Source organism: Podarcis cretensis (genome assembly GCF_951804945.1).
Source record: "Podarcis cretensis genome assembly, chromosome: Z".
Lineage (NCBI taxonomy): Eukaryota > Metazoa > Chordata > Lepidosauria > Squamata > Lacertidae > Podarcis > Podarcis cretensis.
In genome coordinates this window covers 4,351,122-4,376,014 of record NC_137184.1, presented here as the reverse complement: position 1 = coordinate 4,376,014, position 24,893 = coordinate 4,351,122, and the positions used below count along the sequence as shown (strand labels likewise).

At 43.0% G+C, this 24,893-nt stretch overlaps 1 protein-coding gene and 1 long non-coding RNA gene across 4 annotated transcripts in view; one reads left to right on the top strand and one right to left on the bottom strand.

Annotated features, from left to right (window-relative positions):
• Nucleotides 1-20,882, bottom strand: part of CDK5RAP2 (CDK5 regulatory subunit associated protein 2) — a 130,581-nt gene extending 109,699 nt beyond the window's left edge. For 2 of the 3 annotated variants that reach the window (XM_079961894.1, XM_079961893.1), the window contains exons 1-8: nt 20,709-20,881; nt 17,794-17,861; nt 15,842-15,909; nt 12,222-12,332; nt 4,878-4,954; nt 3,245-3,365; nt 716-870; nt 268-430 (exon numbers count right to left, since the gene is read on the bottom strand). In XM_079961894.1, coding sequence (XP_079818020.1) covers nt 268-430; nt 716-870; nt 3,245-3,365; nt 4,878-4,954; nt 12,222-12,332; nt 15,842-15,909; nt 17,794-17,861; nt 20,709-20,761 — 816 coding nt within the window. In that variant the 5' untranslated portion in view covers nt 20,762-20,881. Of the gene's footprint in view, nt 1-267; nt 431-715; nt 871-3,244; nt 3,366-4,877; nt 4,955-12,221; nt 12,333-15,841; nt 15,910-17,793; nt 17,862-20,708 lie in introns of all 3 variants that reach the window. The other variant, XM_079961895.1, reaches the window with a different exon arrangement.
• LOC307207990 overlaps nt 1-24,893 on the top strand; it is a 216,713-nt gene that overhangs the window by 162,919 nt on the left and 28,901 nt on the right. The gene's annotated exons all lie outside the window — the stretch shown is intronic.

The following is a 24,893-nucleotide window of genomic DNA, read 5'->3' as shown; positions in this document are numbered from 1 at the left end:
GGAGGGGGAGATGCAGGTATAACACCTTGAGGCCTTGGAAAGAAGGTGGAACAGAAAGGTAAAGATAAAAACAAAATAAGGGGGAAAATCAAAGAGTATCTGCAGAAAAAATTGCAAAAGTACAGTCTGTATCAACTCAGCTTACAGACTGCTCCTGTGCTCAGTGGAAGTCATGCTTTAGATAACTGTGGGAAAACAACAAGGGTGACAAACAGGGTCTTCTCAAGGGATGGCATTCCACCTTTCTACCCTATTGATAGTCCTCACCTCCAGCTCCTTCTCTTTCTCAAGCACTAAAGAACCAGGATGATCTTGGATTTTTTCTTCTGACAAACTCTCCTCCAAAGATCTATTTCCGGACTCTGCTGCTTCCAAGCACTGGATTAAAGCTTCTTTATTTTTCAGAGAAAGACTCAGTTGCTCAATACACCTAAAATTACAGAAACAGAACCATGATGATGATGACACAGGCAGAGCAGAAGGGAAAGACATAAGATCCGATTGATACATCTAGTCACTGAATGGACTTCCCACAACTTGTCCCCACAACAAGCCCAATGAAAATGAAACAAAAGCAAGAGGCATTAACAGAGTTCAAGGATATTCCAGTCAGGCAAAATCACTTGGAATATGAAGGAAGGTCAGTAAGGGGTGTAGTCAAGGGAGATCGGACCAATTTGACAAAATGAGTACTCATCTATAATAACAGCCTAACCTGTCCTTTTCTTCAAGCACTGTCATCACATCCAGATCCTTTGACTGCCTATTTGTAATCAAAGAAAGTTGCTGTTCGGCTGCAAGTCTTAGTACTCTCTCTTGCTCCGTCATTGCAAACGCTTTCTCTACTTCTTCCTTCGCCACCTTAAGATCCTGTGCTCAGAAAATAAGAGATGCATGATGAACCAACCATTCACAGCCAGTGAACTTTTGCAATACTTTCTCAAGCAGCATTGACCCTCCTGGGCTCATTTGCCCAGCAAGGATCACCACTTGTGGTGGAATTTAATATGACATGCACTTTTCTGGACCACAATAGACTTAATCACATACAAGAGGTAAAGCCCTGAGTAAGTTACAGCTACATACTTGCATGGGAAAGAGGAGAACTATTCATAGGAGCTCAGAAGAAAATGAAATGCAGGAAAGTACAGAGGGTGATAATTACTTTGCAGCCATTCACCAGAAACAGTATTAGATAATATAGACATCCTGGTACAGGTCAGCCAATTAAGACATTTGTTGTGAGAAAATTCTCTTGATGTATTCCAATTCAACTGCTTAACATTGCAATCCGCCTTTGATGTTCTTTTGTTCAAGGAGGACCACCTTAAAGACAGTTACTGACGGTCTTCAGAGGCTAAACTATTCCTCCACCAGCTTTTCTATATTACCAGTCTGCGGGCAAATGGGGTCTCAGCCAGCATACCTGATGGAACTGGTAGTTAGCTGCCCTGGACACAGATTGGCCTGTACCTCCATGGACAGCTGTGAGTCCAAAATGACTCCCAGGCTGTGTACCTGGTCCTTCAGGGGCACAGTTACTCCATTCATGACCAGGAAATCCCCGACACCTGCTCACCCCATCTCCCCAAAACAGTACTTCTGTCTTATCCTGAGATTCAATCTCAATCCATTAGCTGCCATCCAACCTCCAGATACTCACACAGGACATTCAACGCATTCAGCGGTTCCAATTTAAAGGAAGTAGTGCTAGGTATCATCCACATACCCAGCCCAACCCCCCCCCCCGATGATCTCTCCCTGCAGCTTCATATAATGATAAAAAAACAAGGGGGAGAGGACGGAGCCCTGAGATACCCCACAAATGAGCGCCCAGGGGTCTGAACACTCACCTCCCAACACCACTTTCTGGACTCAAACACAGAGGAAGGAGGGGAACCACTACATAACAGTAACCCTCAGCTCCTAACCCCCCTAACATGGTCCAGTAGGGCACTAGGTCTGGGCGATATCTGGCTTTCAATAGTGTGATATATCAGCAGCTAAACATCATGATATATTGATATATCTCAATATCTGAAATAAGGCAGGAACTACACAGAGGCGAACAGGACAATGTCTTGGCAACTGCTACTACTTAAGGGTCTAAAACTGTTAAATGATATTATCAATCACCTCAATATGTGTGAGGCCTAGCCATAAAACATATTGTGATTTGCAATATATTGCCAGGTCAAATATTAGGAAACAGTTATCACGATGTGAAATTCAAACTAGTTTTGCCCTAAAGGACACCATGGTCAATAGTATCAAAAGCGACAGAGATCCAGCAGAACCAGGAAACAGCTTTCACCTCTGTCCTAGTCCACCCAAAATCATCAAGCACGACTAAGGCGGTTTCAGTCCCATGATGGGGGCTGAATCCCAACTGTAAGGTCTGCATCTTCATGTGCCTGGAGTTGCTCAGCGATCACCCACTCAATTATCTTTCCCAAGAATGGAAGAGTTGAGAGTGGGCGATAATTGGCCATAATGGCCAGGTCCAAAGATGGTTTTTTTAGAAGTGGCTTAAAATCACTTCTTTAATGGGGTCCGGAAAGACTCCCTCACAGAGAAAAGCATTCACCACCCCACAAAGCCGATTTCCCAGCCCTGCAAGATTCATAGCGTCTGAAAAACCAAATCCCTCCCCTCCAACCTTTTCAACATTACTGTAAAGTGCAACGGTGTGTGTGACTCAAATCAGGCATTCAGTAGCCTTGCCACCACTGGTGCTCTGCTTCCCCTGCATGACTAATCATTGCAGTTAACAAGGGTGTCACCTCAGCTGCAGTAATTGCCAGCTGACCCTATATGCATATCCCAGTTCACCTTGGCTCATGAAGCCCTGGCCTCAGGGTTGGACCATAAGTCAGTCTGAACAAACTATCACCACAAGTAGCAGCAGCAGCCTTAGTGCCTTGTTCCAATTGCCTTCTTTGAAACGCACCCCTGCACCTCTGGCACCTAAGAATGTTACTATGGCCTTGGCCCAGCCTCTTTAGACTTCAACCCAACCCCAACCTGTCCCAAGGGAGGGAAGAGACAGTTACGGTACATGTCCATTGTTCATCCTACCTCAGAGAGAGACTGAATTACCTGAGTTTTTTCTTACTTAGGAAAGTGAGGGCTTACTCTCAGATTATTACTGAAAGACAAGTGCTCTCCTACAAGATCCAGCAAAGTATAATAGCAGAAATCATAAAACCACCTGCACGTGCACTATGAAAACATATTGCCTTGCCTCCTCTAAGTGGCTTATCTTGCACTTCAAGCTTTCTTCTACTTGCTGGACTTCCTTATGAGCCTCTTCCTTCAGACGCTTGATTTCAGCATCACCTTGAGCCAAGCTTTCCACTGCTTTACTGTAAAGAAAAAGCACAGATCCTTTTAGAAATTTAGGAGAAGATTGTCACCAGACTTCACTCACTACCTAATAAATCAGAATCAGCATTACTATAATGTTATTACCAATATCTCAGCCTAACCTACATTGCAACATTTTGGTGAGGATGAAATAGGAAGGGAATTATGTACATGATCCTGGGCTTCTTGGAGGAAGTTTACTTGGTTATTTTAAAGCATTTATAAACAGCTTATTTTTTAAAATCTCTAAGTGGTGTAAAATATAAAAACAAAACAATATTTAAAACAAAACAACAACATAAAACTGATAAAATAGCAATATAAAAACAAGCAAAGCAGGTATTATTCAGGGGATTCAAAAGCTGAAATAAAGATCTGTCCCTCCACCAGATGGTTTATTTCTTATATGTCTGTCTGGATTCCTGGTCACCAATGGTGATTTGTTCAGGAAAAGGCTGGCTCAAGGACAGAGATGACAAGATCCTATTGGCGAGAGAGGAAGATTTTTTAAATGTGGCACACAAGTTACTTACATGCAAAGAGATATGCCAGCATATCAATGTTATTTCAAGAAACTTGATTCAACTGTTTTAACTGGCATTGCATAAAGAGAAAAAGTGTACCTCTTTAATAAGAGTGACTTTCCCAGTACAAAAACCAAAAATACTAGCCCTAATCTAGTGCTGCCGTATTTTAAAGGGCAAAAAAAGAGGACGCATTTGCAGACTTTTAACTACAGATCGCTTTGATGACTTTCATTTTAAATACCCCTACAATATGTAGGCTTTAGAAGCTGTGATATATTGCTGGCAGCAATGTTCTTAACTTTAAACAAAATAATAAATAATAATAATAATAATAATAATAATAATAAATATTGCTCCATCACTTGTCACATGAAAGTATTTGGCCTCATGTTCACATTTTTGTGAACATAAGCGTGCACAGAACAATTTATTAAACTGTTTAACATGTACATATGGACTCTTCTTAAGGGCAGGCAGATGTTAACTCTTGCCCTCCCAGACTCCTTCTCCATGATCGTCTAGCTGACCTTTTAGTTCAGCCACAAGAGAAGGGATTTATACAATATTTAGCTGGTTTAAGATGCTGTTCTTTTGCGATTCTGTGATGCAGACCAGCTTAGCCAGGTGTCTTAGATCTCAGTCTAATGCATTAGGAAAAATTTCTTGGGTTACTGTAAACAAAAAAAATAAATGGACATTTTGCCAAATTTTAAAAATCCGCCCAGACAGAAATTTTAATCCTGAAAATGAGAACCTGTCTGGGAAAAAGAGAACATATGACAACCAGACCTGAAAAAGATAGCGTGTCTTGGAAAAAAGGGCATATGGCAACCCTGCAGGCTAATCAAAGACTCCATCTGGAATGCAGACTGCACAGGGTAATCTCTGAATAGAAACCTGGGAGAAAGCAACAATTGCTAAAAGAGCATGACATCTTCAAAGGAGGGCTTCTAGCAAAGGATGAAAAATGAAGATGACACTTACGAAGCCTTGATGAGCAATCGCTCTCGCTCCTGCAGTTCTCGTTTCAAGCTTTCCAATTCAACTTTGAGTTCAATGTTCTAGTAGAACAAGAGAAGAAAAATAGTAGCCACCTCAGCTCAGGAAAACTTGAGAGTCTCACCTTCCCAGCATCTCACCCACCACAATATCCAATTTACATTAAGTGACTGGGGAATGAAACATTTACATGACTTTATATCTCAAAACAGTCAAACAAAAACAAAAACAGTGGATCCTCCAGATATGAATTTAATTCGTTCCATGGGTCCGGGTGCACCTTGAAGATTTCGTAAGAAGAGGCACTGCTTCTGCGCACATGCACGGCGTGACAGAACGCTTCTGTGCATGTGCACACGACGAAACCCCAAAGTGTACATTTCCGGGTTGCCGCGTTCGCAGCCCGAAAGTTACATTACCCGAAGGTAACGTAACCCAAGGGTCCACTGTACTCATCTGTTTAAAACAAGGGCAGGTAAACCTTTCTCAGCCCAAGGGCCACATTCTAAACAATGTTCCAGGGGGCAGATACCAGTGTTTCATGGAGCCAGAGACAAAATCAGGTAGAGCAGAAAATGCATATTTAACCTTTATACAGTAAACTAGTTTTTACGCATTTTTACCAGGCAAAAGCGCTCATGGGGAGAATGGAACAGAGTTGGTGAGTGGCATGGCCTGGGAAGAATAGATAGTCTGGAGTGTTTTCAAAGGCCAGATAAAGAGGTCTAGAGGGCCACATTCAGTCTCCGGGTCTGAAATTCTCCATCCCTGGTTTAGGAGCCTCAGCAGTTGCGAGAGCTTAACCACAGTGAGAGCAATCCAAATCCATTCAAACCAATCTTCAGTATTTAGCTAAACTATCACCTCTGGTTGCTTAAGAATCCCACTAAGTAAATTAGGTTCAAAGGCAGCCAATATCAACAGCTGTTGCCTTACAAGCATTCATCCATTTATTCACAGACATTGCTGCCTTATCTGCAGGTCTTCAACATTACTACTATTACATCTCCAAAATATATCTATCCCCTTGAACCTTATTTTCTAATACAAGGGTCACTCATTAAAGATTTCCCCTGACCCACTTTCAGTTATCGTAAGAGGATGACATTGCACATGCATAATGATACATCTCTCCATAGGCAACGTGATAATTTGTAGCTCTGAACTCCTAACAATTTCTCTGCTACAGGTACTAACGTGGAGTAATGTCTGATAACGCAGAGTGGTCATCAGGTTCCTGTACTTGAAAGGGCACACACCACGGGAGACATTAATGAGATGAAAGGGGACTTATGGGGAGGATGCCCCATTGTATGACGTAGTCAAGAACTGGCATCATCAGTTCAAGTGTGGTTGGACTTTGGGGGAAACGGTTCCCATTCCTGGGCAACCAAAGTCTGTGATTGATGAAGACACCATCCAGCCGAGAATTCAATTTAAATTGCTAACAGATATAAAGGAAAGAGGAGGCTTTGCCCTGCCAGATTTGAAACTGTATTATGAGGCATCATGTCTTTGCTGGGTGAAAGAGTGGATTAAACTAGAGAATAACGAATTGTTGGATCTAGAGGGATTCGACAATAGATTTGGATGGCATGCCTATTTATGGCATGAGAAAAGGAGAGTCCATAAAGGCTTAGAGAACCACATCTTCCGGGGTCCTTTAATTGAGGTATGGGACAGGTATAAAAACCTATTAGAACCTAGAACACCACGTTGGTTATCACCTCTAGAAGTCATGAGTGTAAGGAGAACTAATATGAGAAGTAAATGGATAACATATGGTCAATTGTTATTTAAAGAAGGAGGAAAGTGGAAAATAAAACCGTATGAGCAGGTAAAAGAACATGTATATGATTGGATGCACTACTTCCAAACAAATGAGATGTTTAAGAAAGATGGCAAAGAACGAGGTTTTACGGATAAGGAATCGAAATTTCAAAGTGAGGTTATGGATAATGATGGTAAAAATTTATCTAAAATGTATAGGCTGTTGTTAGACTGGAATTTGGAAGATGAAGAAGTTAAGTCAGTGATGATTAGCTGGGCCAGGGATGTGGGTCATAATATACAATTTGAGGACTGGGAGAAACTATGGAAGGAGGGTCTAAAATTCACTGCTTGTATGACGTTAAAAGAAAATATGATGAAGATGTTCTATAGATGGTATATGACACCGGTAAAACTGGCAAAAATGTACAAGACATGCAATAGGTGTTGGAAATGTAGGGATAAAGAGGGTACTTTCTACCACATGTGGTGGGAATGTAAGAAAGTGAAAGACTTCTGGGAGAAAATATACAATGAGTTAAAGAAGATCTTAAAATACACATTTATAAAGAAGCCAGAAGTCTTTTTGTTGGGAATAGTAGGAAATGAGATAAAAAGGAAAGACTGCAAATTCTTTCGATATGCAATCACAGCCGCAAGAGTGTTACTGGCCCAGAAATGGAAACAGCAAGAAATACCGACCGTGGAAGAGTGGAGAATGAAATTGTTAGATTACGCAGAGTTAGATAAATTGACAGGGAAGATTAGATACTTAAGAGACCAAAAGTTCATCGAGGACTGGGGAAAATTTGTGGAATATCTGGAATATTTAAGTGAAGGACAGATGACGCTTAAGGGATTTAAAGAAGCACTGTAAAAAAGCAAGAAATATTGTCTAAAGGGAATAGGAAAAAAGAGATAAATAATGTCAATATAAATTTGAGAAATGTGTAATTAAAATTATGACTATGGATGATTTACGGAACAGCTGAGGGAAGTCCAAAAGATAAATAAGTTATGAAAACGATGTGAAATTAATGTATTTTGTTTTGTTTTGTTTGCTGATGTTGATTAATAAAAATTATATGCAAAAAAAAGAAGACCCATCCAGCAAGTAGAGGCTGCCATTTTGGAGGATCGCTGCATAACCATTTGCCAATTAGCTGCAGATGTCAAGATCAGTGTGGGCTCTGTAGAAAAAAATCACCCATGACCATTTGCACATGGGAAAGGTGTCTGCACAGACACCATAGGGACACAAAATCATGGGACTAACACAGAAATCGTAGCTAAGAACAGTTAAAAATGCTAAACCTAAGCAGAAGTGAAGCCCAGCGTGTAGAGCAGGGTCAGCAAACTACAGTCAACGGGCCAGATCAAGCCTGCAAGGGTCGTTAACCTGGCCTGGCCACTGTCTCAGCTCCCTGGAAAAAAAGACAAAAAGAGGGAAGCCGCCACACATTCTCGCACGAAGTCCTCCTTCAGGAGGTGCAGGAAGAGGAAATGGAGGAGGCAGAGGTGCCGCTGGCGGGAAAAAGAGGCACCATCCAGGGCAGGGGAGGGGGCGAGAGATTTACAGGGGGAGGGGAAAGACAGAGGGTGGGGTGAGCAGGCAGGAGCTCTCCCCGCTGACTGCGCGGCAGTGATCTGGCCTCCGCTGCCGGCAGGAGGGCCCCCCATCCCACCCCCGAAGCGCGGAAGAGGTGCCGGCAGCAGGAGGCCCAGCAGGCCACAATGCAGGAGAGGACCTCCTACCCAAACAATGACTATCATCAGTGCAGGTAAGAAAATAATAATAATTTTAAATTTTATCATCTACAATACTGTCTGGCCTACCTGGTGCTCTTGCATGGAATGCGTCCTTTTAAAATGCCCCACAAATTTGTGCATAGGAATTCGTTCATTCCCCCCCCCCCAAAAAAAAAAAATATAGTCCAGTGCCCCACAAGGTCTGAGGGACTGTGGACCAGCCCCCTGCTGAAAAGGTTTGCTGACCCCTGATGTAGAGAATGCTTGACCAGATTTTTAAACATAGAACTGGTAACTCATGTATTCTGAAGCAAATATGCTTAGGAACCTAGTTGGAGAGTATGCCTTGCCTTCTCATGTGTTCTCTGTTCTCATTTTAGTAAAGAGTTAGAAACACAGGAAGCTGCCTTATACCAAGTCAGACCAATAGGTCCACACTCACTGGCAGCAGCTCTTCAGGGTTTCAGGCAGGAGACATTCCCAGCTGAGGAATGTTGGTGATTGGACCTGGGACCTTCTGCATGCAAGTCCTTGATCACTGAGCTATGGTGATACAGGTTTCAACATTAATATGCTTAGCTGGTTACAAACCACCTTTTATTACTTATTTGTTGTAAGCTGCCAAGACAACTATGTTATGGGGTGGCATGCAAAAGCCACAAATAAATCAATTTTAAAATTGAAACTTCTTCTTGGATGCTACCTGCCCATAGTGACAAAGAAATGTTTACAGTTCACCAGCAAACCAGAATCAGAACCATGGTTTGAGATGCATTCTGAAAAACATGACTTGTACTCCATTGTTACAAGTAATGCTCCACCTACATAGGCTGCTGCATTAGGACATTTAGTTTAGGATGCTGGGGCTGAGAGGATGGAAGATAAAAGCAGACAAGCAGCTCGAAATTATGCATTGGCCATTCCTTGTCTGCAAGCTCAAACCATGATTTGGGTTCTGATCTATGGTTAGCACAAACCAAGGTTGGATATGATATCTGATATTATGCCAGGCAAAACATCCACAAAATGAACAGTAGTTTTAAACGAGGCATTAGCAGCTGCAAAAATGGCACTCACTACAGGGAATCAGCAGCTGGATTTTTTGTTAAATAGGATATTATCTCTAGCATTCATTTGATCATTTCTCTGTATGGCCTTACAGAACAAAGAAGCAAAAGAAAATGCAAGCAAGAGAAGTAGACAGTTTATATTAACATGGATCATCTTTCTGCTGCAGTTTGATGTGCAAGGATTATAATGTAATTTCTGAAAGCCTTTGTTTTACTGATAAAAGTGTCAGACCGAACAAGCAATTTAAATTAAGTAGGAAGGAAGCTCTTTGATTAGAACTCCTAGTAATGAAATTGTTTTATTTTAGTACTGAAACAGCATCGTTTAAGAAGTAATCCTACACATCATACAAAGGTCATTCAAAACCCCTTATTACCGTACATCTCATAGCTGAAATATAACAAAGGCATACTAACACCCAGGAATTTATGTTTAAGCAAATCCAGAACTAGAATGAGAATAACTGGCTTGAAAAAATAAAAGAACACACAGAGTGCAGTCCTGCACCTCTTTACTCAGAAATCCTGCTGTATCCAGAGGGGAATAATCCCAAAGTAAATGTATCAAGGATTGCAGCCACGCTGTACAGGGGCTGAAGTAACCCAGCCACAACATGAGTGGCCATGGAGAATGGCTTTATTGAATCAGGCCATCAAGGAGTAGAAGTGGGACTGTGTTCCACCAAGACCCCTAGATCCTTTCCACATGTACAGTGGTACCTTAATTTTGGAACAGCTTAGTTCCCAAACAACTTGAAACTCAAACGCTGCAAACCCAGAAGTCAGTGTTCCAGTTTGCGAACTTTGCTTCGAAAGCTGAACGTGCTCTGTTTTGAGTCCTGAGCTTCCGTTTTTACTGTTGCGCTGCTGATTTATGTCCGCCCATTTCAATTGAAATCTTCTGTTTCCATTTTTTACTGTTGCGCTGCTAATTTGTGTCCCCCCATTGCAATTCAAGTCTTCCGTTTCCAATTGCAGTGTTCTGAGGTGATATTTGGAGCTTATATTTGGTGCTTTTGTTTTTGCTATTTATTTTGCGTTTTTTGTTTTTGAGGCTTTTTCGGTTAATTTGTTTTTGTGACTGTGTGGAACCCAGTTCAGCTACTGACTGATTGTGTGACTGAGGAAATGGATAAAAGCCTCCCATCCAAACAATGACTATCATCAGTGCAGGTAAGATTTTTTTTTTTAAAAAAAAATCATCTATGATACTGTTTTATTTTAGAGTACAGTACGTTGATTATTGCTTTCATTTTATGGCTCAATGGTCTCAATGGCAGGGCTTACCGGCCATGGGCCAGATCACTCCCACGGAGATTGTCCATGAGCTGGACCAGCACAGCATGATGCCGGAAATCAAGTCTGCGCATGTCCGCACCGCCGGAAATCAAGTCTGCGCATGCCCAGATGCCAAAAAATGCACCAGCGCAGAAACGATTTCCGGCATCTGGGCATCCGCAAAAGCGATTTCCAGTATCTGCACGTGCACAGACGCACGTGCTCAGCCACTTGGTGAGTCCCCGCGCTGCGCCAGTTTAGTGCCGCACACAGAGGACTCACCAAGCGGGCGGCTTGGTTTGGGGGCAGCTCAGGGACCGGTAAAACAGTCTTTGTGGGCCGCATCCAGCCCATGGGCCACAGGTTGCCGACCCCTGTGTTAGACAGTAAAATTCATTTTAAATTGCTATTTTAGGGCTTGTTCTTAAAAGTCTGGAACGGATTAATCCATTTGCATTACTTTCTATGGAAAGCGCACCTTGGTTTTGGAACGCTTTGGTTTTGGAACAGACTTCCGGAACTGATTAAGTTTAAGAACAAAGACTGGCAATTACAGTAATGTTTCCTTCCCTTCCAGATGGTCAGCATCACCCAGCCACCCAGAGTGCTGGGGTAACCCAGTCAGATTGGCTGCATATAAATAATAAAGTATTGTTGTTGTTCTTGTTGTTCTTGTTAGTCAATCAGTGCTGACTCTTCCTCCAGTAGGACTTAAGCCTTTCCTGTATGCTCTACTCCTCTGCTGACCAAGAACCATGATTGAGGGGAACAAGACACTGAGGGCCTTATCAGTGGCTGCAACCAAATTATGGAAGACTTCATTCCATGAAGTGTGATTAACACCCTCCTCCCTTGATGCTTTTCGCCAAGATTTTGTTTTCTTCTGGCAAGATAGTATTGTATGTTATGTTTTCATGTGTTGGTTTTAACTGCTGAAGCACACTCCTTAGTCCTTTGTTTTATATATTGTTTAAATAAATTTGTAATTTTTGTAAGCCAACCTGGGTAGTGCTTTTGCACCAGAAGGGTAGGATACAAATGCTTTGATATAAGTTTACTGCTCTAGTGAAAGGCTATGACAAACCTACAGCAACAGCATCAATAAAACAATACCGATCCATATTATGAGCCAACATCCATGAGGTAAGAAAGAGACTACCAGATACACCAACAAAGCAAACCCAACTTGATTTCAAATTAAACCTTTGAATCACCACAACTATATAGTTATTTTATCACTCCTTTTTCCTGGTTTCTTTTTGCAGATTTTTTTTTTAACATCTAAGCCAACCGAGTTTAAAACTATTCAAAATAAAAACAAATTAAAATAGACTGCAGGGTTCAAGGACAGTCTTACTCATTACCATCTTCAACCAGAAAGCCTACAACTGCTTTAATGAATGAATAAATAAATTATATCTCATTTGCAGAAGCAAGTTATAAGAGATTTAAAAATACCTACAATTCGGTAGATGTCTTCATCGGGACCATCAAATTTCTGCTGCATGCGCTCTTCCAGGTAATATATGCGCAGTTTCAGGTTGAAATTCTCTTTTCGCAGCTCAATTATTTGCTATAACAAAAGAGAAATACCATGTGACATGCATACTGTACCAATCCAGCAATAATATCATGTGAACAGGATGGAAACAAATGCTCTCATCAAGTTTATCCTGGAATATATAACAGTGCTAGGGGGAAACTTTTAAAATGTTGAGAAAGTTCTGTGTTTTCCAAGACTACCTGTAGAGCAGAAGTGAAAAACACAGTCAGCCTACAGACTACATTGCCTCCTAGGCAGCCTCCTGAGGGAAACATGCTAGTGGTGGGCAGAGCAACAAGTATTAATTTTACCTTTGTTCTGCGGGCAAATTTCTATAGACACTCATACACTTCTCTGTCTTGCATTCAGGCAAGTAACAGGTAGCGCCACTGATGAGTGTTGCCTGGGGAGAGGCAGCATGCTGAGATGGGGGCATGGCCTGGGAAGAGTCCCAAGGGCCTCAGAGAGAGAGACCTGGAGGGCCTCATTTGGCCCCTGAGATTGCGGTCCCCACACCTGCTAAAGAGGGTGGACCAGAAACAATGTCACACAACCATATTAAAAACAGTGTAACTGAAAAGATTTGGGGACCTTACCAATTCAGCTGCTACACAAAAATAACTTTGAGAGGTTTAAACTAATCAATGAATTCTGTGTCATTATGAGCACAAAACTTAATTCATCATTAGCTCATGCACACACACACACACACACACACACACACACACAACTCATTGTAACATGCGCCTCTCAAACAAGAAACTTCCTGCAACCAACACTGTGCTCCTACAGACATTTATTTGCCCCAAACAGAAACACCTACAATTAGTGCTATTTTTCTAGAAAAAGAGGTGCTGGAACTTACCATAAACATCTCCCTCATTCTCTTATAATGGCAATGGTGCCCATCTGAGAGGCGCTGGAACTAAGTTCCTGTGAGTTCCCCCTAAAAAAGCCCTGCCTACAATGCAAACTCTCACACAAATATGTGTGAGAGAACTAAAAAGTTGAGAATTTGGGGGCACATTGCCCAAGCAGTCTCACATATGAAAGAGTTGCTGACACTGCTTCCTGTGTGTTGAATTTGAGAGCAAGAGGTGTTTTTCAAGGGTTCCCATTGGAGTAGAATGCCCACAAGCTTCTGGACATCTGCCATCACATAGATCCCCATGCAGCAGGTCTCATTTTCAATGCTTTGTTTAAACCAACAGCAAGAGTCCCATCCAAACAGCAGGAGAAACTCCTGCTGTTTCTTACCTTTCACCCTGCACATATGGGAAAGCACTCTGTTTCTTCTCCTCAAAGTCCCCTGTTCATGCCAATGGGATGTAGGAGAGGGGATTGGTGATACTCATAAATAATGGTTAGCAACTAAGTCGACAGATCTTATATTCCTTTAAAAATGTTATTGAGAAAGAACAAATTGGACTTGTGACTAAACACTGCAGTGTGGACCGTTCCTATTCCGGATTCCAGCCGGCATGCCTTCTTACAGCATGCACCATTTCATTTCCCCTTCCCTTCTGGTTTTCTGCCTGCTCTCCCAAGAGGTAGTCAGCATTCTGTGGCAACCACAAAGCATGCTTGCAGGGTTCCTGGAGTTTTCTTTTTCTACTTATGCAAATTTCAGTGTTCCCAAAAGCCTACTTATGTGCATGGATGACAGTGATTTGACTGCATTAATGGATCCATCATTGGAAAGTGGCACACAGAACAGTGTTTGTGGTAGGAAACTGACAGAACCATTTTAGCCCATAACAGACCATTCTCAATGGGACGGGAGAGACAGGGGACAGGTAAATATATCTTCCTCTGAAGATTTTAAACATCAACTGCTTGCAGAAAAAAGGCAAACACAGTACCCTTAGGACAGTCTGCTGTCCCAGTGTCCTTCAAGTGTCCTTCATTGCTTGAGACTTAACCTTAACCCCCAATGAAGGAGGGTAAAATGTCAGAAAATTGCATTAGAGGGAAAAGAAAAATATTTAATTTTTTCAAAAGAACGAGTTTCAAACATACATCCAAATAAGGCAATTGCCCCGTATCCCTGCTGTCTGCCAGATGCTTTCCAAATGGAGAAATCTAATATGTTACTAATAAAATATTGATGTCCGTGCTTCTGTATAATGAAAGGCTTAGAGTAGGTATAGAAGCTACAAGCAATCTTGCTTAAGACACACACACACACACACACACACACACACACACACCAAATTCAAATAGGGTTTGGTGTGCAAACCAAACCCCAGGAGTTGCTCAGTGCAGCTTAACAAAGCAAAAGAGCTTCCACCACATTTGCGCGCCTCCTAAAGAGGGCAGAAGGGCAAACAAATCACCACACAAACCTGAATGCTGCCACAGCACCAGGGTTGGCTTAGGATCCAAAGGATCCTGAGCTTGGTCAGTCCCTCCCCAGAAGGGCCCACATTGGGGCTCTCTGCTGGTGGTACATATGCCTCTGGTTGCACTTCCTCAGTGGAGGACAAGCAGGTCTGGGCTTAGACAAATCCAACCACCACCACCCAGCCCAGCAAGGGGTAACTTCCGTATAAGATTGACGGGAAAGTGATAGTAATCCTTGTAAGACCTTGCTTATATGCTGAACTCAATGCAACCCTGAAGTAAACTCAGTTGTAAATTTTCAAAACCAGTAAATACACTTAATTACCCAGAAACAATTCTGCTCACAGAAATATGCATCTAAAACTTTCCATACTTACCGTATTTTTCGCCCTATAGGATGCACTTTTTCCCCTCCAAAAATGAAGGGGAAATGTGTGTGCGTCCTATGGGGCGAATGCAGGCTTTCGCTGAAGCCTGGAGAGCGAGAGGGGTCGGTGCGCACTGACCCCTCTCACTCTCCAGGCTTCAGGAAGCTATCCGCAAGCCTTGCGAGCCCGGCAGGAGTTCCCGCCGGGCTTGCAAGGCTTGCGGGCGGCAGCCTGCAGCCCGAAGCATGGGGCACGCTCCGGAGCACACCCCGGGCTTTGGGCAGATATCGGGCAGCCCGACAAGTTCGGGGGACAGCGGGGACGCGGAGCGCTGCCATCCCGCTATTCCCTGACCTGGTTTGGAGGCTGGCGGTGGGGAGAAGCTTGCTAGGGAGGCTGTGGGAGGCTGTCCCTGAAGGAAGAAGAGGGAGACGGAGCGCTCCATCTCCCTCTTCTAGCTCGGGGATGGCTGCGGGGGGGGGGGGGGATAAAAAAATTTCCTTGATTTCCCCCCCAAAAAACTAGGTGCGCCCTATGGGCCGGTGCGCCCTATCAGGCGAAAAATACGGTATTTATTTGTGAAATATCTACAAATACAAGCTGTATTTTCCCAGTACTGAAAATACTTTTGTAGATTAACTTAATATGTATGCAAGAGCACAGCAGAAGCTGCATATGCAATATAGGGGAAGAATGGAGGACGTTAGGTTATTGCTTAGTCCTTTAACAGCACATTTGTAAATCCCCTTTTCCTCAGTATATTCTGAACAAGAAATGGTCTGCTTCAACCTACACACTTCACTGGGTGGCCAAAAGTCATTCACTTACATTTTCAAAGTCCTTCATGGTCCGTGCTCTAGTTGGTGACACTGTGTCTTCCGCCACATCTGGTAATGCTACAAGTTTCAAAAGACAAAGTTTATTCAGATTCCAGTAAATTTAACTTTTCAGCACTGTGCATCACCTTCAGTTAAGAAAGAAGAGAAACTAAAAAAGAAGTAGGTAGTCAGAGAGAGGATAGCAGCAACATCAAAGTCCAGTATTTGTAAGGGCTTTATTCTTTTAATAAGCCAACCAAGATCTGAAAAGCTACTTCAGGTGCTTAGGCATACACAGAAAGCTTTAATGACTATTTTTCTTTACTTTGTAACATCACAAAACTGTTTCCGAAAACACCTTCATTGCCCAAATTGAAAAGGCAGTTTGCTATGCAGGATGGAGACAGGATGATATTTGAGAAACAAAACACAAATTTCCCTTGGGCTGACAGAAATACTTGTGTGGTTTCTCAATTCCCTTGCCGGAATTATTCACCTGGGTTATGCAGCAAGCTACAAAGTGAATAAACTATAAATCCTGCAGCTGAACAACAGTAATGCAGAAGGTGCATTCATCTCTCAACAGCTCCTACATGGTTACCTGAGATTAGCCTTAACAAGATATTACACAGAACAGGGGTTGGGAGTGTATTATGGCCATATTCTCTCATGGACAACATTACCAATGGTGTGGGTGTCATGTGTCTGTGGTGGGCACAGCCAGAAGCAAAAGTAGACAAAACAACAAGTGTGACTCTAATTTTTCTTTAAGAAACACAAAAGCCAGAGGTTCCTATAGCAAACACACTGCTACCCCACATCCCATCTCCCTCTATCCAGTAAAGCAAGAAGCATTACCACCACTGAAGAACATGTTCCATCCTAGCAAAAACACTAAAAGAGTGCAGAACAGGGCTGTTGAGGATCACAAAAGTCAGACAGGGAGGCCTGGAGGGCTATATTTGGCATGGAGTGAAGTACTAGACCAGTGTTCCCCAAAGTGGGCAATACCTCCCCCTGAGAGATGCTGGAACAATCCAGGGGACAGTAGTGGTCTTGGGTGCAATTGGGGGGCATTGAATAAGGGGCCGTGGAAGCATAAAGAGAGGGGAGGAAATTGAAAACTGTACATGCTTCATCTGTTTTCTAATAGTGCTTACTGCCAGGTCAGGTGCCGTTGCGAGATGGTGACAACACCTCCCCTGGCAGTCATGTTGGAGGCAAGAGGTTTGCCAGGTTCGGGTGAACCCTTTTTGGCTTCACCCAGGCCTGAGAAGGTAGATCACAGTTGGCATGCCTATTTGCCTGCATCTTCCTGTTTGTTCAGCTAAAGAAGGTAGATTTCCGGGGGGGGGGGGGGGGGGGGCGGGGGGTTGATGAGTAATTTTTTTTCTGAAAAAAATTTCCCCTGAAAAGGGGTAAAAGGTAAATGTAAAGGGACCCCTAACGGTTAGGTCCAGTCATGGCCGACTCTGGGGTTGCGGTGCTCATCTCGCTTTATTGGCCGAGGGAGCCGGCGTACAGCTTCCGGGTCATGTGGCCAGCATGACTAAGCCGCTTCTGGTGAACCAGAGCAGCGCACGGAAACGCCGTCTACCTTCCCGCCGGAGCGGTACCTATTTATCTACTTGCACTTTGACATGCTTTTGAACTGCTAGGTTGGCAGGAGCAGGGACCGAGAAACGGAAGCTCACCCTGTCGCGGGGATTCGAACCGCCAACCTTCTGATCGGCAAGCCCTAGGCTCTGTGGTTTAACCCACAGCGCCACCTGCGTCCCCTAAAAAGGGGACAGTAGGCCAAAAACGTCTGGGAACCTCAGCAACTGCATAGAAGAAGGAACTGAAATGCACTGAAGTCTACATTTGAAATTTCTTTCCCATCCCAAGTTTTGCTTTCTGTCCACACAGACCTAATCAATGAATTAAAAAAAGAGAAGGTAAGTGGCATTCCTATAACTTTACCTCCATCACCTCCCAGACGAATTCGGACTTCATCTCCCGATACATCAAGAAGTTTGGCCATATTCACACTAGGAAGAAGCAGGACAATTCACTCGTGGAAAGCTTTTAGAAGTCAGATTCATCAATGCAATATCTCTCACATGTACATTTCTCAAATTTAGTTGGGATCACTCAAAATCATACATAAAACAGGAACACAAGAAGCTGCCTTGTAGCCAGAAATGTGGGGCAGAATATTTCCCCAGTGTTTTATTTTTTCACAGAAAATTTTGTTCTCAAAGTTCACTTGTAATAGTGGAACATACCAAATGCAAATATAATATTTGGGAAGCTTGGCAGTTTGTAAATTTTCATCTTTCTTTACTTAAATACAAGCAAAAAATTCAGAAAATTCACACCACTGCTTCTGCAAAGCAAGACTTGTGACAAGAAATCTCAACTTGATTGCAAGAAGGCGCTTTTGAGTCACAAAAAAAGCAGCTGGCACCCAGTTAGTTTGAACACTGTTCACAACTTATTTTGGAGTACAGCACCACGTTTTTGTGAGAGTGCCTTTCCAGTTCCAGATGATATTATTGGCAACCTGCTTAAGAATACCGTGCACCAAAAGGAAGCAACAGTAATGGCACATCATTGAGTGCAAGGTGCTTCAAGAAGCATGTGAGTTGGAGAGGTCCAATGTGCCCAGTCAGTTCCTTTTGTCTAGATATGTTTCCAGTGTGAAGTATCTGGACCACATGGCTATTGCATCACATGGGACACAGAGCTCCTCTTATGTTCTTAGTGCACTACAGTAATTGCTTGAGAAACAACGGACAAGGACTCCCCTACCTCTGGCCTTTCTGGAGGCATCTACTATAACCAAGGTTGGAAACTTGATGCTGGGTAGGCCTTTGGTCCAATTGAATACGGCTCTCTTTACATTCATAAGATTAAACCCAATGTAGCTAGAGTTGCCATCTCTCTCCCAATAAAAACAAATAAATTTTTGGATCTTAAGCTTTTTCAAGCCTGGAGAGAAGCATTAGTCACTTATTAAATGTTTCAAAATCAAGCTCCCTTCAGACCCAGTTCCCCCTTCCTGCAGACTGGCATCAACAGCAGGGAAAATAGGTAACCTGTGGAAAAATCCTTGGAGAACCACACAGAGAGAGAGAGAGAGAGAGAAAGAGAAAGAGAGAGAGAGCGCTTTTATACTTGTTTTAAAAAACTGTTTAGGACAAAGCCTTGGAGTAGGTGGAAAGAGGTGAAAGAATTAGTAATTTGACCATGTTGCAATGCTCATCATGCTTGCTTATTAGCAATCTATTTCTACACCTGAGTCAGGAGGTGACTGACAGCCTTAATGGCAATTTGCCTCTAAGGCTGGAGGCTCCACTGAACTCTTCTGGACAATACCAACATTGTGGGTGCAAAAATTTGCCTAGTCTCCTTCAAAAGCCATACAAAGAGTCACACCCCCACAGACCTGCTCCCACTAGTGGGCACCCACCAAACCATCTTTGGTAGCACACACCTCACACACCCGCTTTTCCAGTAGCAAAAATACAATAGTGGTGATAATGGATTCAACAACAAACCACTGGTGTGTGGGTGTGTGATTTAAAAAAAACCCAGTGGGAGAAAAAGATAGTTTTCCAAGAGGGGTCTTAACAAAAGGCATTAAGGGTCGCCAGCCACAGGTAACACCGAGGAGTGGGGGACGGGGGCAGTGGCCCTTAATGCCTTCTGTCAAGCTCCCTCCCCGCTTGGAAAACAATCATTTTCATCCCACTAAAGTGGGGGGGGGTCATTAAAACCAGGGCGGATTTGATTTAAATCAATTCGATTTAAAACACGATTTAAAACACTAGTCAAGAAGACTTGATTTAAATTATTTTTTTACAGAAAGACTCATTCTTGCTGGTATAATCTTAATATTTACAACCAGATGAAGGTTTCTTTTCTGAAATAATAAATTTTCAGAGTAGTTTTTACAGTTATATCAAAAATTACTGATTTGGTTATGCTATTAGAAATACATAAGACAAATAATTATGGAATTATTGTGAGGTTTAATAAGTTAACTGTTTATATTTGGACAACTTTTCTACTGTACTTTATTGGAAGGAGAAAAACAAACATTTCCTTAATAACAATTTAAGCAATATAACTAAAACAATAACATTAGAGCATATGTATCCATGTTTGTTAACTCATGTGGTTAAACACTTTTTTAAAAAAATACTTTAGACTGAGTTTTAGCACACATGAAAAACTTAAATCCTTATTTCCTGATGAACAGCCTTTGGACTATAACGTAACTTAAACAGAAAACTATCTTTAGAAAGATTTTTCCTCCAAAAGCATTTTATTTTAAAAATCCAATTTTAATTTTTAAAAATCCAATTATAATTTTTAAAAATCCAATTTTAATTTTTTAAAATCATTTTTATCCACCCTGATTAAAACACATACACATTCCTTGCCAACACACACCTCTCCCACTGCCTTCCCCGGCAGCAATAACCAACCATTTGATGCCCTCCCCCAAGGCGATGCGCAGATACACTGCCTCTGAGGCTGGAGGCTCCACTGCACTGTAACAAGGAACAACGGTGTGAGGAGAGGAAGGGACGGAGAGGGGAAGAGAGTGGTACTGGCCTTGAATGCCTTCTCTTCGGTCAAGCCCCTACCTCTAGGAATATATTTTCCTCCCACACCGGGGGGGGGCGGTATTAAATCTCTCTCTCTCTCTCTCTCTCTCTCTCACACACACACACACACACACACACACACACCTCTTTGCACGCCCGCGCGAACACGCCACGGGCAGTAAAGAGTTAGAATTAAACTCCAACTCGCCCTCATCCTTCTCCACCCCCCCTCCCTCCATCTAACGGTTCTAACGGTCTCCGCCTCCCTCGAGAAGGTACCTGCCGCTGAATTCCAAGGGCAAGGTGGGGTCTTCCCCCGGCAGCGAGTCCATAGCTGGAAACACGGGAGAGAGAGGTGAGGAGGGGCGAGCAGGCGAGCGGCTGCTGCGACTTCCCCGGCGGCGACCCGGGCTGTTATTGTCCGAGTTTGGCGGCTGGCTCGGAATTCAAACGGCCTCAGCGGCGCCCCCAGCCATCTTGATGAAGCCGCGAGAGACGCCCTGGCAAAAGCTGCGCAGTTAATCCTATGGCTTGCCGCCATCTTTCCCTGCCTACTTCCATTGAGAGAGGGCGTTTTGAGCGCCATCTTTGTTAAGGGAATTATGTGGCACGTCGCAGCCGATAGGCGGGTGAATGCAAAAGCAGGGGGTTTTTTGGCGGGGCGGAAGCTGAGCCGTCATATTTGTTCCGGGTACGCGGCGCATGCCGACAGGAAGCGACGACACGATACGGGCATTTTTTTTCTCCAGGAAGAGGCGTGGCATGTGGGGGTGGGAGGGGCAATCTGGTCCTGAGAAGCAGGAGGAGAGGAAATAAAAGCGGGAAATGTTATTTTCTCTCCTGCCGAAGCAGTACATTCAAAATACATTTAATTAGAATTGTAGAGTTTGGAGGGATTCCGATGGTCATCTAGTACAACCCCCTTGCAATGCAGGAATCTTTAAAGCATCCATGCATAGCTGTCAACTTTTCCCTTTTCTTGCGAGGAATCCTATTCGGAATAAGGGAATTTACCTTAAGAAAAGGGAAACGTTGACAGCTATGCATCCATGACAGCTGGCCTTCAAGGAAGAAGAGCCCACCACCTCTTGTTCCACTTTCGAACAGCTCTTAACCTCAGAAAGTTCTTCCTGATGTCCAACATCCTGACCACTACACATACTACCAGTTTTCTTGTTTCTTAATAATTAAAAATAGTGATCACAATGCTTGAGTCCCCAAGTAACCTTTCTCAGTTATTATTATTATTTTTTTATTATTATTTATACCCCACCAATCTTAAAACAAGATGTCACCATACAAATCATTAACTCAGTTATGTAGTTCTCTTTTACTATGCAAAGGCAGAAGTATTATTTCCTAACTTCCAAATATGTTGTAATTAATATTATTATTAAAGATTTTTGGGGTTACAAAAGTACATGCATTGTCTCTATTTTCAGGTCGTAGAGTCTTTTCTACAAAAAAGTTACGTGAGACATTTTACAGTATAAGGTTGGGGGAGAAGGGGGGGAGGGTGGTAATAATAATAATAATAAATAAAAAATTATTTATATCCTGCCCTCCCCAGCCGAAGCCAGGCTCAGAGCAGCTAACAACAATAAACTTACTTTCTTTTACTTAATCCAAGCATCGCTTAGATAGGTTCCCTTTCTATTGGTTTTTATTTTCTCTTGGCAGTGGGAGGGGTAGGGCATTGTTGGTTGGCTGCAGTGAGATTTGTCTGCGTGGGGGGGGGTGGATTGTTGGGTCAAGTTATCCTTACAGATTTGTAAGCAGTTGATGGGTTCTTGTTATCTTGTTGGGCTGTGCATGTAATAAAGGGGAGCCATATCAGGGTGAAGGTGTCCTTGTCTTTTTGTCCCTATGTCGGTTTCAGTCTGCTGGTTAGCTATTCTAAGTAAGGTTGTTTCCCATACGATTTGGTACCAGTGGTCCGTGTTCACTCCTGACAGGTCTTGTTTCACTATTTAATGATTTCCAGCATTTCGTGCGAAGCAGCAGTGTTTTACATGTACATGTACTGACATCCAATTTCACTAGTTTTGTTTAGCGTTAAGCAGTCTCTCTTCTACACCTCCAGCTGCTACTTTCAATGGGCTATAAGAATTCTAAGGTCTCAAATATAGATAAATGTTCATAAATGCAGAAGGTAAACACACATACATAAACCACATGTCTGAAATAGTACAGGAGAGCAATCCTGAAGCCCTCTTGATTGTTTTAAACCTCTTTTGTTGACCACCAGCATTACGTTTTCCATTTTTAAGTTCGGAATAAAGTAGTTGCTTCGAAAGATGATAATCGGGCATCTGAAGAACATGACCAGTCCAATGAAGTTGATGTTGAAGAATCATTGCTTTGACACTGGTGATCTTTGCTTCTTCCAGTACACAAGGGGCATTATCACAATTAAGGACCAAATGGAGAGGCTTGGAGGACCACATCCCCCTAACACATACACACACATCTAACACCTGAGGCTTGCCCTCACCCCCACTTTAGCAGAAATCTGGACTCCTCCAACTGTGATTCTATATATTTTACCACAGCACCACAGGGCTATGATAGAGGTGATGAAACAGTATCGTTTTGAAGCGGTTAAAGACTTCCCTCCCACTAATAAGATCAGCATTGTTTCAGCCTTACTTTAATTAGCCGCACATTTCAGGAGATTAAACCATTCTTAAACCATTTGACCAGCAAATTGTTACTGGCAAGGTTCCAGTACTACAAAGAATCAGTATCAATGTTGTGAGTTTTTGTAGTAATAATAACAATAAAGTTGTCTGGTCATTAGACCAGCATCTGTTGAAGGGATAAAATGCGAACTCTGAAGATGTTCAAGTTTGAGCTACAGAGGCCTGCTTCTAGGATTAGGATTAGTTCTAGTCTCTCGTGCATTGGATGGGACTCTGACTAAATAAGCATATGGTGTCTGGAAGCTAGCTAACAGAGGGAAGACAATCCTGAATTATCCAGGCACCATTATTTTTGTGGAGTGGGATTGAAGTAGAATCATAGAATAGAATCATAGAATCATAGAGTTGGAAGAGACCACAAGGGCCATCGAGTCCAACCCCCTGCCAAGCAGGAAACACCATCAGAGCACTCCTGACATATGGTTGTCAAGCCTCTGCTTAAAGACCTCCAAAGAAGGAGACTCCACCACACTCCTTGGCAGCAAATTCCACTGTCAAACAGCTCTTACTGTCAGGAAGTTCTTCCTAATGTTTAGGTGGAATCTTTTTTCTTGTAGTTTGGAACCATTGCTCCATGTCCGCTTCTCTGGAGCAGCAGAAAACAACCTTTCTCCCTCCTCTATGTGACATCCTTTTATATATTTGAACATGGCTATCATATCACCCCTTAACCTCCTCTTCTCCAGGCTAAACATGCCCAGCTCCCTTAGCCGTTCTTCATAAGGCATCGTTTCCAGGCCTTTGACCATTTTGGTTGCCCTCCTCTGGACACATTCCAGTTTGTCAGTGTCCTTCTTGAACTGTGGTGCCCAGAACTGGACACAGTACTCCAGGTGAGGTCTGACCAGAGCAAAATACAGTGGCACTATTACTTCCCTTGATCTAGATGCAATACTCCTATTGATGCAGCCCAGAATTGCATTGGCTTTTTTAGCTGCCTCGTCACACTGTTGGCTCATGTCAAGTTTGTGGTCAACCAAGACTCCTAGATCCTTTTCACATGTACTGCTCTCAAGCCAGGTGTCACCCATCTTGTATTTGTGCCTCTCATTTTTTTTGCCCAAGTGCAATACTTTACATTTCTCCCTATTAAAATTCATCTTGTTTGTTTTGGCCCAGTTCTCTAATCTGTCAAGGTCGTTTTGAAGTGTGATCCTGTCCTCTGGGGTGTTAGCCACCCCTCCCAGTTTGGTGTCATCTGCAAATTTGATCAGGATGCCCTGATCAAATTTGCCCAGAGTGGGCCACTTTTTCCTATTGTTCTGCACTCCTCAGTTTGGAGTGGAGAGCCAATGCACGGGCAGGACAAATAGGGTTTAAATACCTTTGGGTGGGGAACACAGTGGCTTTGTACATAAGAGCATAAGCAGAGCTCTGCTAGGTCAGGTCAAGGACATCTAGCCAGCATCCTGTTCTCACAACAGCCAACCAGATGTCTCCAGGGAGCACACAAGCAGGACCTGAATGCAATAGCACTCTCCCAATTTGTGATTCCCAGGAACTGGGATTCAAAGGGATACTGCCTCTGACAGTGGAGGGGCAGCATAGTCATCATGGCTAGTAGTAGTAATTTGCTTTATTTACAAATGTACAGAACACAGTGGGGGCAAAAGGGTAGCTTTTCAGCAGCAGCAGCAGCAGCAGCAGATCCAAGAAGAACTTGTGAAGACATTCTGTGGCTCTGCCTCCACCCCACAAAAAAATGTTTCAGCTAACACCAGCTAGAAAGTCTTGGCATCTCTGCTTTCCTGTATGTTCACAC